Source organism: Carassius gibelio, chromosome B15, assembly GCF_023724105.1.
Source record: "Carassius gibelio isolate Cgi1373 ecotype wild population from Czech Republic chromosome B15, carGib1.2-hapl.c, whole genome shotgun sequence".
Lineage (NCBI taxonomy): Eukaryota > Metazoa > Chordata > Actinopteri > Cypriniformes > Cyprinidae > Carassius > Carassius gibelio.
Window position 1 is genome coordinate 13386535 of NC_068410.1, and position 13725 is coordinate 13400259.

Consider the following 13725-nt stretch of genomic DNA (forward strand, 5'->3'; position numbering starts at 1 on the left):
ACAAAACTTAAGGTCACACAGCAGAACATTCCAGAGAGAAGAATCTTAAAGTCCAAAGGATTTTTGTGAGCTACATATGATGACAACTGTGTTTGCACAAAAGACACAGTTCTGCAATCTACAGCACTATGCTGTCATCTCAATTTCCACAACATTTACAGCTGAAGACTGGGAATGACAGTGTGTACTTTGCAGCTATAGGGATTTAATGCTTGAGATTAGGGTTGGGCGGCATTATAAAAATGCTGTTTATAATGGTATTGCATACAATGTTTTTTTTTATTTTCCTGTCAACTCAATGAGAAATGAATATGCTTAATAACTGTGTTGGTCTACTCTTGCATTAAACAACTAGCATTTCAAAAATAGGAGTTTAATAAAATGTAAAGGGTTAGGTTAAAGATTATAGATTAAATATAGATTAATCCTTATAAGAGTTAGTCAAAATCAGTGAGATTTTTTTTCCGTTAACAGAGATTTTCTGTAAGTTTATCCCTCAATTGTAAATCACTTTGGATAAAAGCATCTGCAAAATGACAAATGTAAATGTAAGCCTGCTTTCACTTTAAGAATGAAAGCATGGATCCAAAAATACCGATACCGATTTTCTTTCTCAACTATTTACGTTAAGACACATACTAGTCAACATTTGAAGTGGCTCAAAACCTTTCCTAAAAGTTGTCCCAAAACCAAAATGTGTTCTTGTCTTAGAACAACTTTGATTAACTTTTTTGATCCACTTCAAATCTTAGACTACTGTAGACCTAGTTTACTAAAATATTCGCCAAGGCGAACATGTTGATGTAATTTGTTCAAGTATCGGTTCATCCATGCACAAAAGAATGGAAAAGAGCTCAATTAGGTATTAGCATGCTGTCGATGCATCTGTCTGTATGTGTGCGTGTCACTGCGTGCCTGAAAAACTTCTTACAAGTGCTCGACAATCTGTCAACTATCCCAAGTGTTTTTTATGCTGTTATCGTCCCGACAAGCGAGTGATGAGCAAGAATGCACATGTTAGCGGTAATGCATAGACGGACATTGGGGAAAATGTGTAAAGTATCAAAATAAGGTACCCATTCATACTACAGATATCGATATTTTACGTGTGGCATCGATACATAGTATCATTAGACATTTAATTTATGTTTCGATCCATATCGATCGATCATTACAGATCTATAAAAAAAGTACAGTAAAAACAGCCTATTTAAAAAAATTGCAATTCCAATTTAAAATAACTTTTTTAATATATATATACTTATAAATTGTATTTGTTTCTGTGATGGCAAAGCGGAATTTCCAACAGTCATTACTCCAGTCTTAAGTGTCACATGATCATCCAGAAATCATTTTAATATGCTCATTTGCTGTTCAAGAAACATTTATTATCATTTGAAAACAGTTGTGCTGCTTAATACACTTTTTTCTAGATTCTTTGATGAATAGAAAGTTCAAGAGAACAGGATTTATTTAAAATAAAAATTGTATTTAATATTATGATCAGTTATTACAAAAAATTCCTAACTTTATTAAACGGTTACATGTCAATTATACAGTGAAATCTTTATGCACACGAACACACATATACGTATTAGGGGTGTAACGGTACGTGTATTCGTACTTGACCGTTTCGGTACGGTGCAAGTTTGTTTATATATTATATATGTTTATAATTAAGAATATTTTGTTTTCCATACAAACAAATTAAGTGGCGGAAGTCTCTGCGTTCAGTGCAAATCCCGCCTTGCAGCGGATTCTAAAGTTTTCAAAAGGTATCATGCGAGTGTGAACATCACTACAACTAGGAAAAAAACGACTGTAATTCAAACTCAGCTCCCGTCTGCATTCAAACAGACCTTTGCTCTTAATTTCCGATCGGTCCAACGCAATAGCGAAATCTGAGCAGGTCTAAAAACTTAAACTGTTGATGCTGCACTTTACTCTTTAGAAAAGTTATATATATATTTTAAATATGAGCAGGCCTACAAGCTGGGATTGGTAATGCTGCACTGTAATCATAGTTATTTATTTATATTTTTCATTATATTTTATTATCTTGGTCTCCTCTCCACCAGTTAGCTGGTGTGTGGTGGGCGTTCTGGCGCATTATGGCTGCCGTCGCATCATCCAGGTGGATGCTGCACACTGGTGGTGGATGAGGAGATACTCCCTGACTATGTTAAGTGCTTTAGCGCTATATAAATGTAATTAATTTTTTAAAATGTGATATTGGTTAGAGATAGAGTATTTTATTTAGTGGAGAACTTTGCAGCAGTATTTCATTTCTTATTCTTTTTTTATTTTATATATATTTTATTAAAATATGTTTTAAAAAAAGTGTAAACAAATTGTTATAAAAATGTTTATAGTAATAAACAACCTGCAGTTTAATGTTTGCATTTCTTTCATTTACTGTACCGAAAATGTACTGAACCGTGACTTTAAAACCGAGGTACGTACCGAACCGTGATTTTTGCGTACCGTTACACCCCAATACATATATATCCTCATTCCATTCAACCCTACTGGAGGCCACAAAGCGGTTAAAATCGTCCAAGAATAAGAAACACCACCACTCCATTCCAGACATTAAATCATTATGATTAAGTGCATGGCCTCAAACCACTTCATTAGCCAAACAACTTAATGGCTAGACTGATGGTCCAATAGGCTTTGCTTTAATTCAGACATAGAGGCTTTCTTCGGTCTGGACTAAAGCTACGTATCATCACCTTCTGAACTACTGATTAAGACGTGGGTGGGAAATTTGAGGAAACGGGAAACTGCTCAAATGTCACCACTGTGCTGCGGACGCACGTTCCAGCAATAAGTGTCCGGCGCTGCCTGCAGCTGCTCAGAGTACTTGCAGCCGCTCTTATCTATTTTGTCTTCAGCACAGGACCAGCTGTGATTGGGGGGTGGGGAGAGGTGATGACATCATTGAGGTGGGGGTTGTCACCATCCAGTCTGACTGGTGCTCCAAAGCTTCTGGATCTCATGCACCCCCATCCCCTGACAGCCAAAAGATAAGACTGTGGCGACAGGACGTCCCAAGAATTATCAGTGAATAAGCATACATCTATGTGTTCTGTTCACGTGCAGACGTGTGTTCATTAGGGCTTCCAGTGATGACCTGAATTCAGAATAATAATAATAATACAAAAGTGCAGAGAAAAGTCAGCTTGGCTTCAAGCATCAGAAACTATACCAGGAATTCGATTAAAATAGACATCATTTACAATGCACCAATAAAAATAACACACTCAAACAATGCAACAGTGCCATTTACAGTCTTAAATCTGCATTCATAGTATAAGAACAACCTTATCAAAGTATGGAAATATACCGCCAAAAACAACTACAATCGACATGTAGTTTAATGATTGCTAAACCTTATAAGGAGACCAAAGTGTAGATAATCTGTTTGTAAATATGGTGAACACAACAGACGCATACACAGGGAAAACCCATAGTCAAATACAGAATTCTATAGAGTTTTTGACTATGCAATGTTTTTGCATGTTAAGATTCAAAGGGAAGAAGCTAAACTTCTGCTCTTGTGTATTTGGTAAGAGGTTGAATATTTACAGAATTTAACTAAATGGATAGCATGGAAATGTTACCTTTGGATAATAAATAGCAAAGTCATGATAAACTTAAAAGTTTAAGTCTTATGAATATAACATTGCAAGTGGAACTTCTCCTAATGTCACATTTCCTGAATCAACGTTCGTGATGTTCACACTAAACAATCATTTAAAGGTTTTATAATCTAAGTCTCAGCAGATTTAACATAAAGTGGAAATTTACAATGTTATGTTGCAAAAACGGGGAGATTCGCTTATGAAGGCAATGTGATATGTCACATGTGCACTAACCAAACTTCCCAGTGTGAAACTAAACAAATAGGAAGTTGCAAAGTTATCAGTCAGCAAGCATTATCTGCTCTTCTCAGTAAAAATGAAATAGTCTTCCTGTGCAACAAGCATTTGAAAACATAAATTAAAAGCCATCTTTAGTATCAAAGCATCAACAGGATAAGTTTAAAATGAGCCCCCTGTGACAGATGCACCGTTTCGCTCATGTATCAGTGTGAAGATCACAGGAAGTGTGAGGTCAGTAACCACAACTTTTTTTCCATGAACTGCAGCTTTAACTTTTGTATTGTGAGGCAGCAAATTCAACAAAAGAAAACCACTCTAGTAGACAGATGTTCGCATAAAAGTTGTACGTTTTAAAGTTTCTCTGTCAGTTGATTAAATTCTTAGTACATTAACTCTAAACTAAAGCCTGACATATGAAAAATATGTTACTTTGAAATGGAAAACTTTACTGAAAAGGTAATTACTAATTATAAAATAATATATATATATATATAAACTAACTTTTTTCTAAGTTGAACATGCATTTTAAGTTTTGTATTTTATTTAATACATTAGGTTTTTTTTATGGCTCATGGTATAATATAATGAGAATGTGTTGCTCACGCTTGAAGATAATACCCATTTCAAAGGCATGAACTGAGAAAAATAAATAAATAAATACATTTGTTGCAGCTGCCGTAATGTGTATTGCTAAATTCTGAAATTCTAATGTGTAGTTATTTACGTCAATAACTTCATTATAGTATAGCAGAGCATATTAAGGAAACATGAAATGCTGAGCTGCTTCATTCCAACAAATGTTCAACTAAAAATATTAATAATATAAAAGTTATTCTTACGTTTACATTATATTAAAAACTTGTACAACCTGGAGGCGGGCGGCATTACAATTTGGCTAAAAGGATTTTAACTTGCAAAAAAGGTATGAACTATCAATCATAGGGCGGGAGGCATGTAGCACATTGTGTGCGCGAAGTCTTGATGTTGATCATTTAGAAGTCTTAGAAATGCACATATCAAAGGATACAGTAGGCTTTATACAGCTAATCAGGTGTGAAGGAAGGACTGTGTGCCTAGCGGCTACATCCACACCTGATCACAAGATCAACCCTACTAAGATCTGCATTACATCCCAAAACAACTAACTTTTAATAAAGCTGCATATTAAGCTTCATATGACTGGGACACATTAGTTTATATTCCACTTAAAAACATATTCCAAGCACTTATAGTCAAGAAAAAAAGTGATGACACTTCCTGATTGTCCAATAATAAGAATGATAGATAGATAGATAGATAGATATATAGATAGATAGAGGAACAAGAACAGCAAGTAGTTGTTGAAAGAGCAGATCAGTCCACGTCTACACGGAGAAAATGCAATTTAACCAACTGACTGATCAGCAACCAGATCAGTAACGTCACACACCGGTTGCTTAACCAACTTTGGGATTTCCAGACTGTTCATTTGAGCATCCTGAAGGAGTCACTTTTGAAGAGATATGCCCAAACCATTCCTAGTCGTCTTACCATATAAACAATATTTAACGTTATTAGTTAAAGAACTGCCACAAGCTATTAAGCTAGCACAACTAGCACAGAACCCTGTACCATATTCACGAGTCCTACTGGGCAAGCTGAGGCGTACGAGTAAAGCAAAATGACCTACTGTCTAAAACTAGATATTCTCAGAGTATATGGCCGGCTGAATATAGTTTAATAGCCTGCAAATCATTTAGATAATTGCTTCAGCAGAGCTGCCCTGCCATATTGCATTAGGACTCCTCTGTGCAGGCCATCCGGCTAAGCTAACAAGAGACCGAGGCTGCTAGCTACAGCGACTTTCTCTGGTATCTTCCTGTTGTGTTTTGAGTAATAGCCACCCACCTTATCCATGAATTTCCAGCATTTCTCCACCGTCTTTTTGTCTACGGCCCCGGGCTGGTGATGGGAGTGGTGGAGATGATGGTGAGGCTGAAAAGCGTCCTTCATCAAGCCAATAAGCCCCCCACCTTTCTTCAGGTTTCCTGCCATATTCGGACTCGGAGTGGTCTTTTCCTAGTCAAAATATCACTGGGTTCGGATACCCCCCGGTGAGGACAGCGCCCGAGTCCGGTTCGGTTCGAGCGAGGGTCCGTCAAGGGGGGGAGAAGCGCTTTATCGATGCAAGACTCCCATTAAAACCCCCGTGCTGGAAACCGCCGTTTCTCGCTGTGTTGAATAAGCTCGGCTAGTGCGGCGGATCCCGTTAAAAACAAAGCGTAAAATAAGTTTTGATGGGTGCTTGGACGAGGAGGAACAACTGCTTTCACATCGACACCCCGTGCGTGATGTTCCCTGTTCTTGCAGCTCTCTCTCTTTCGCTATCTGTACGCTTCTGCAGAGCGATGTCCGATTCGTGATCGAATCCTTCATTTGAGTCGGATCCTTTGAATGAATCGGTTAGTTCGGATCGTTTGAATGAATCTGCTCACAAAACTGGTAAACTAAAATAGTTTTACAGGTAAAATTAAATTAGGATGGTTAATATATGTGCAGATTATATTTAAGATCGAAATCGAATTGAAATGATCTTCCAACCCCTATCTAGAGAGATGACTTACTGACAATTATCAAACTGAAAACTAATCTCTTTAATAACTATTTGACTTCATCCTAAAACAAACAAACAAACAAAAAACTTTTTCTAATTTCTTTAATTTGACTTCATCCTATATATATATATATATATATATATATATATATATATATATATATATATATATATATAAACTTTTACTAATTTCTTTTTAATGAATTCTCTGTTTGTAATTATGTAATTCTCTGTCTGTATATGATTTGTACAATTTGTATATATGAATTATATGACCATAATCATTGCTACAATAATCACATGAAAATGACACATGAAATTACAATAAACACAATCAAAACATTAATAATAAACCTATGACTATATATGACTTTGATTTAGTTTGCAGTAATATTAATCAATAAACAATACATAATAACTTGCAAATATAGAATAACAATGTGTTGAACAAAAATGTATATATATATATATATATACCGTAAATATAAAGAAAATCCTTTTTTTTTTCAAAAAATATTGGAAAGTTTCAAAGCCTATGTGTTAGGGACCACGTGATCACTTATTAGCGAAGTGACGTACAAAGATAGTGGAATCGGTTCTTTGAGGGGACCTGTCCGAAAGATTCGATTCACTGAAATGAATCGGACCTCCCATCACTACTTTTGCAATGGGAAGTTCAGGTTGAGCAAGCCAAGAGCTCTTGCAAGCAAAAAAGCAAGGGGAAAAGCGATCACTCACGTTATTTATAAACACAGCACAGATTGTCTTTCACCATATGAAAATGCAATATTAGATCGCGAAATTATAACATAATGAAATAAGATAAATAAAACAGTTTGGGTAATAAACAGCACCTCGAACTCCCCCTCCCGAGCTCGTGTGATTGCACTTCCTGTTCCGCCTGTAAGTCCTCGCCCTCTCTCATATTTCTCCGCCTCCGTTTTCGCTCCTCTTGCGAATATACGAATCCTACTATGGTGAAATTCACGACTAATGAATATTGAATAGGTAACGTAACCGGAAAGGTTACCAAGCAACGTAAGCAATGACGTGGTTAATATTCATGAGCTAAGCATTTTTAGAAGTAGCGTACTTTCGCCGCCCACTGGGTTAAACATTTTTTTTGACACATTTCAAGAATTGGTCTAATAATATATGATGCTTGATTCGGTGATAATTTATAATTATTTCTTATTATTATTTATATTCACAAATATACAAAAATGAAATTTAAAGAAAAGTAAATAGGCTACTTGTGAATGAGAGTTGCCTCTACAGAACTCCGCGTTCTTTCCTTAAAAATGAAACAGTGAGATTCTCTTTCAAGAATCTAAGAAATTCAGAAATACCTCAAAATACTTTATTGTCCTTAACACAAAACGACGCGCTTAGCAACTATATACACACTTCCAAGCAACGAGCCGGTAACGTAGTGCAATGCGGATACGTAGACCAACTTTAATTGGCATTCTGGAGAGGTGATTGGCTAACGGCTCTCTCTAACCACTCCCACGCTGCCAGGCTGCTCTGTATACACAATACAGACACAATGAACTTTTCCTTCAGTTCGAAACACGCAGCTCTAGAATCTTTACACCATGCCACCAAAAAAGAAAGGGAAAGGAAACAACAAAAAGGAAAAGTCCAAAAAGAGCACAACAGAAAAAGGTTTTTCTATAAACTACTGTACAACATTTTATTTTATAAACACAAAATAATGTAGCTGCTTAACAATAGTAGCCCCTATTTTATTGACATGATAAATTTTTCTATTTTTTCTAATCATACAGATGATGGACTTACAGAGAAGTATCGGAGAAGTGCCTTAGACGTGGCTGTTTTAAAGGAACATCTTGGTAAGGCAGATATTAAATTGGCCTGTTTTAGGAGTTGTTGTGGTGTCCAGCTCTATGAAAACATTAAGAAAGGAACTTCTCTACCAATCTCATCAGCTCTGAGGACCAGTATAACGCGTCAGGCCACAGCAGTGAGAGATGACTTGAGAAGTCAAATCAGAGATCTGGAGCAGGTGCTCAGTCAGGAACGATCAGACATGAAGGACATCACTACAGGTCTGTATAAAGTGTATTTCTTTATTTCAGCTCGATTGATATAGCACACCTGCATGAAACAATGTGTACTTCAAGTTCATATACTCATGTTTTATGCTGTATTGTTTTCGAATTATTTGAAAGGTGCATGTAGCAGTCTATAGAACAAAACGTGCTGAGGAATGCTGAATTTTGGCTTTCTCAATGTCTCAAAAAGTTTCACTTAATTAATATCTTGAAGCTTCCCTAAAGATCCTAGTGATACCGAAAAATCGTTATTTCTGACATATAGATAACATTACATTTCACAGACTTCGGTATTTCATAATCTTGCTCAATATTTCTGAGGTCACCTGTTGGACTTTAGTTTATTTTCTTGAAATGACATGATTAGTTGATCCACAGCATGTCTTAATATTCAAAACGAAAGTTCGGATTGAAAGAAAGCAGCATTTATTTCAGTAAAAATACAGTAAAAACAGTAATATTGTGAAATATTATTACAAAGATAACTATTTTTTATTTTTATATATTTTAAACTGTAATTAGAACTTTTTATTCATCAAAGTATCCTAAAAAAGCATCACGTTCTGAAAAAATATTAAGCAGCAGAACTGTTTCCAACTTTGATAATGAATCATCATATTAAAATGATTTCTAAAGGATCATGTGATAATGATCCTAAAAATGCAGCTTTGCATCACAGAAATAAATGCTAATTTAAAATATAATTAATGTAAAAACAATTATTTTAAATTGTAATAATATATAACAATATTAATTTTTTTTCTGTATTTTTGATCAAATAAATGCAGGTTTGATGAGCCTTTTATTCAAAAACATAAAAAAATTATGTTTCCAAACTTTTGGTTTGTATATATATATATATATATATATATATATATATATATATATATATATATATATATATATATATATATATATATATATATATATATATAAATAATTATTTATTTGAGAAAGTTTAAGAGAACAGCATTTATTTGAAATGTAAATATTTGAACACTATACTGTAAATATCTTTATTGTCATTTTTGATTAATTTAATGCTTGCTAAATGAAAGTGTTAGATTCTTCAAAAGTCATTCTAATATGCTGATTTGTTGTTCAAGAAACATTACTACAATAATAATATTTCATATTATAGTCATGATTATGATAATGAAAATTTGGGTGTAAACCCAAAATATAGATTTTTCAGGATTCTCTGATAAATAGAAAGAGCAAAAGAACAAGCTTTTAATTTGAAAAAGAAATCTATTATCGATTTTAATAAAGGTTAGATTTCATTTCATATAACACGATATTATAAATGTCATCATGTAATAATGTTACTCACCTCTTTATGACTTATGTAAATGTATATCATTGATTTCCAACACAATATGTATTGTATTGTACACAAACTTGTTTTCAGATCTCAACCGCCAGTATAAGTCCATGGAAACAGGCCTGCAGACTAAAGTAAACAGGCTTGAAGTGAGTGTAGACATGCTTGAGACGCAGCTCGGTAAGTCCAGGCATAAACACATTCAAATTCTTGTGCTTATCATAGGCAGTGCACATGCTCTCCAATCACATGCTGATCACAAACAAGGCCTCTCTTTGATTAGCCGAATGTCAGGTTCAACTAAAATGGGAAAGAGAGCAGCGAGAGAAGACAGAAGCAGAAAAAGACACCATCATCTCTGACCTCCAAAGCAAACTGGACAGTATGGAGAGAGAGTGTGAGAAGATCCTACACGTAAGTCAGAGTCACGGCTCTGTAAGTGATTAAGTGAAATATCAGTGCTGTGTCAAAATATATATTAGATGCTTGAATGGATGACATATTTTATCAGCATTACACAAGGCTTAGCTCAAGTTGCTCAGTGACATTTCAAAGCGTGACAGACTAATCTACCTCAACGAAATGAGGTATAATTAATGCTATAATAAAACAAATTAAAATGATAACAAATCTAATTGCCATCCACAAGGTTATCCATTTCAGCTTTTACTATTTTAGCATATAGAGACCATCTGCACCTCTAAATGCTTGTGCCAGATGGTGAGGCATGGCCCATTTAATAAGCTACTTTTCATCTTAAATTGAGTGCGCTTTTAATAATTGGTGTCTATTGGCCTGATGCAGGGCTGTCTGGACAGTTTGCTCTCTCACCTGGCTGAGACACGGCTGCAGTGGGAAGAACAGAGCACAGTCATTCATCAGGATGTCAAGGACACACTCAGAGACTTTGGGTTAAACCCGCTTCACATATGAGGACACCTTCAGTTGAGCGCTGTGAACAGAACAGGAGCAGGACCAGGACTTCTGACCTTTGACATCTAAGCAATTGCATAATACTGCATAAACTAGGAGTTTTCAAAATCCTATATATAGTACGGGTCAGTACTTTCTTTTAAAGAAATTATTAGGTTTAATTAGCAAGGATGCATTAAATTGATCAAAAGTGACAGTAAAAAGATTTATGTTTCAAAAGAGTTCTGTTTTAAATCAATGCTGTTCTTTTAAACTTTCTATTCATCAGTAACCCCCCCCCCCATTTCTTTATTTTTTTTTGAGCATCATATCAGCATATTAGAATGATTTCTGAAGAATCATACCCTGGACCACAAAACCAGTCATATGGGTCAATTTCTTGAAATTGAGAGTTATACTTCATCTGAAAGCTGAATAAATAAGCTTTGTTATGATAGGACAATATTTGGCCGAGACAACTATTTGAAATTCGGGAATCTGAGGGTGCAAAAAAATCACAATACCGAGAAAGTCGGCTTTGAAGTTGTCCAAATGAAGTTCTTAGAAATGCATATGTCTAATCAAAAATTTGATTTTGATATATTTACAATAGGACATTTACAAAATATGATCTTTACTTAATATCCTAATGATTTTTGACATGAAAAGAATAAACAATTAATTTGACTTAAGACTGGTTTTGTGCTTTAGGGTTACATATGACACTGAAGACTCAAGTAATGGCTGCTGAAAATTCAGCTTCGGCATCACAGGAATAAATTACATTTAAAAAATATATTCAAATAGAAAACAGTCATTTTAACTTGTCACTATATTTTACAACATCACTGTTTTACTGTATTTTGATTTTAAAAAAAAAGATAGAATAAGAGACCTCTTTCAAAAACATTAGAAAATCTTTCTCACTAATCGAAGACATTCATATATTCAGTTAAACAGGTTTGGGAACAGTGCTAGCTTGTGCCGATATCAACTTCAACTGAGGTCTAAATCCTGAACTAAAAGTTGATCTGAAAACAACAACAACAAAAGACATTGTCTTAATTATCACATTACGAAGGTCTAGCTGATTTGAAATTAGTGACTTTTAAAAATTTGTTCTCAGGACTCAGGACATACATTTTTACAGTTAATTTATCCTTAAGTGAATATTGTTTACATTTGGAATTACTATACCTGATATTAGCATAATTCGATGAAGCAGTTTAATCATTGTGTTAATAAGGCCAACTTGTCTTTTGGTCTTATTTATGAAACAAGCAGACTGTATTTCCATACATAATTGTCTTACAAGTGTTTCATGAATAAAGTCTTCTGATCCAATCCCTTTACAACAGACAGTGCAGTTCATTTTGTCTCCAGCAGGGGTCTCTGTTGGTCAAATTTTCTGTCGCTATTCCAATTTGCACAGTATTTCCACGTTTAAATTGATCAAAATTAAAAATGATTTTACTAAAATAATGTAATAACCCTTTTAATAATGTAATAACCCCCCCCCCCCCCCAAAAGAATGTGTAGGATGTTTACCTGTTGTGTTCTTCTTAGTAAGAGTCCAAGAGTATGCTCTAATGCCCCTGACAGACGCCAGCTGTTGATTCACGAATGTGAGATTCCCCGAGAGAGACTGTCTGGAATAAGCTCTACAAACATCACCTCAATACAAAAATCTTGATTACACAGATGATTGCGTTAACGAAGTTATATGTTAAATAACTGACCTTGTCACAAAAATGTCACATTCATGGCACTACATTGATATTTTCTATGTGCAGAAGTAGGGCCTACTCTATCTGACAGGCAGATGATCAATGTCTCCCAATCTGAGATCGATCAATAAATGGAAAGCAGAAGAAAGCAAACAGAGTTTTATTTCACTTAAATCTGTAACATGACTGACTGTTGTTCTTCTCATTTAAGCACTGCTGGTGAACAAAATGTGGCAAAATGAACATGACATTAATATCTACCAATACTCACAGGGATGTTAACAGCATTTCCACAGTGAAACGAAAATGGGAAATAACATTTTGAGCTATGCTGTTACTTACCTTTGATAATATGTTTCAGAACATTAAAAAGAGTAAGATTAATTCTGCTGTAAGTGACAAACCAGTGATCTGAAACAGATTTGTAGCAGCATTGGGTCCTTTTAGAGAAAGAAAATTGTATCGTTTTAGAAGAACGGGCTGTTTTAATATATTGCCTTTAATAATAAATCATTTTTTGAAACTGTGAAAATCACTAATATGTGGCAAGTCAACACAATTAATAAAACCTAACATTCAAATACCTCTGACATAATATTGGATGTGTTGTTATTCAAGTAGTGTAGCCTAGGCCTGTATTGACTTTAACTTTGTGGCCATTCACACAGAAAGCATTTTTGAATATTATGGCCATATACCCTGATTAAGGTTTATTTTGCCCCTGCCCTATATGGCACCGCTGGAAATGCAATACGTGCCTGAATTGCAGTCTGACACATTTCGGAGTACAACAACATGACATCTAGTTTAGTGATGTCATTAAGTGTAAATCAGCAAAAAAGTCAAATTTCCTTCTGTTGGACTGAAACCAGTCGCGACACTAAGAATTAAAGCCAGAGATGCAATTTAATTCTGTGGAAACAGGTTAGAGCTGAATGAAGAAATAAATGGGTTGGAGAAGGGCAGTATTCTGAGAGAGATAGAGGCTCTGCCCTCGGGAATGCATCCGGACTGATTGGGCTCGGAGCTTTGCGTGTCTCACTAATAAGTCCTGTCTTCAGCCATGACATTTCAGTCTCTGAACAATTTACACTCATTACCATCAAACCATCATAGCGCTGGACAACTTAGTGTTTGATTCCCATCATTTAGACATTTGCAGATGTTGAAGATATTTCTTCAGTTTGAAAATACTCAGGATTGA

General features: G+C 35.0%; 2 protein-coding genes across 2 annotated transcripts in view; one reads left to right on the forward strand and one right to left on the reverse strand.

The window, feature by feature from the left end:
* Positions 1 to 7367, reverse strand: part of LOC127973172 (E3 ubiquitin-protein ligase CBL) — a 34479-nt gene extending 27112 nt beyond the window's left edge. The window contains exon 1 of the mRNA XM_052577306.1: positions 5775 to 7367. Coding sequence (XP_052433266.1) covers positions 5775 to 5921 — 147 coding nt within the window. The 5' untranslated portion in view covers positions 5922 to 7367. The remainder of the gene's footprint in view (positions 1 to 5774) is intronic.
* Positions 7368 to 7875: 508 nt separating this feature from the next.
* Positions 7876 to 12149, forward strand: ccdc153 (coiled-coil domain containing 153). Its single transcript, XM_052577313.1, has 6 exons — positions 7876 to 8148; positions 8271 to 8336; positions 8433 to 8552; positions 9970 to 10062; positions 10166 to 10296; positions 10687 to 12149. The coding sequence occupies exons 1-6, from the start codon at positions 8079 to 8081 to the stop codon at positions 10813 to 10815; spliced, it is 609 nt and encodes a 202-aa protein (XP_052433273.1). The 5' UTR covers positions 7876 to 8078; the 3' UTR covers positions 10816 to 12149.
* Positions 12150 to 13725: the final 1576 nt, after the last annotated feature.

Coding starts and splice junctions, on each gene's coding strand:
- ccdc153 (XM_052577313.1), top strand. CDS start 8,079: ATGCCACCAAAAAAGAAAGGGAAAGGAAACAACAAAAAGGAAAAGTCC. Junction 8,149..8,270: donor AAAGAGCACAACAGAAAAAG/GTTTTTCTATAA, acceptor CTAATCATACAG/ATGATGGACTTACAGAGAAG. Junction 10,063..10,165: donor CATGCTTGAGACGCAGCTCG/GTAAGTCCAGGC, acceptor CTCTTTGATTAG/CCGAATGTCAGGTTCAACTA.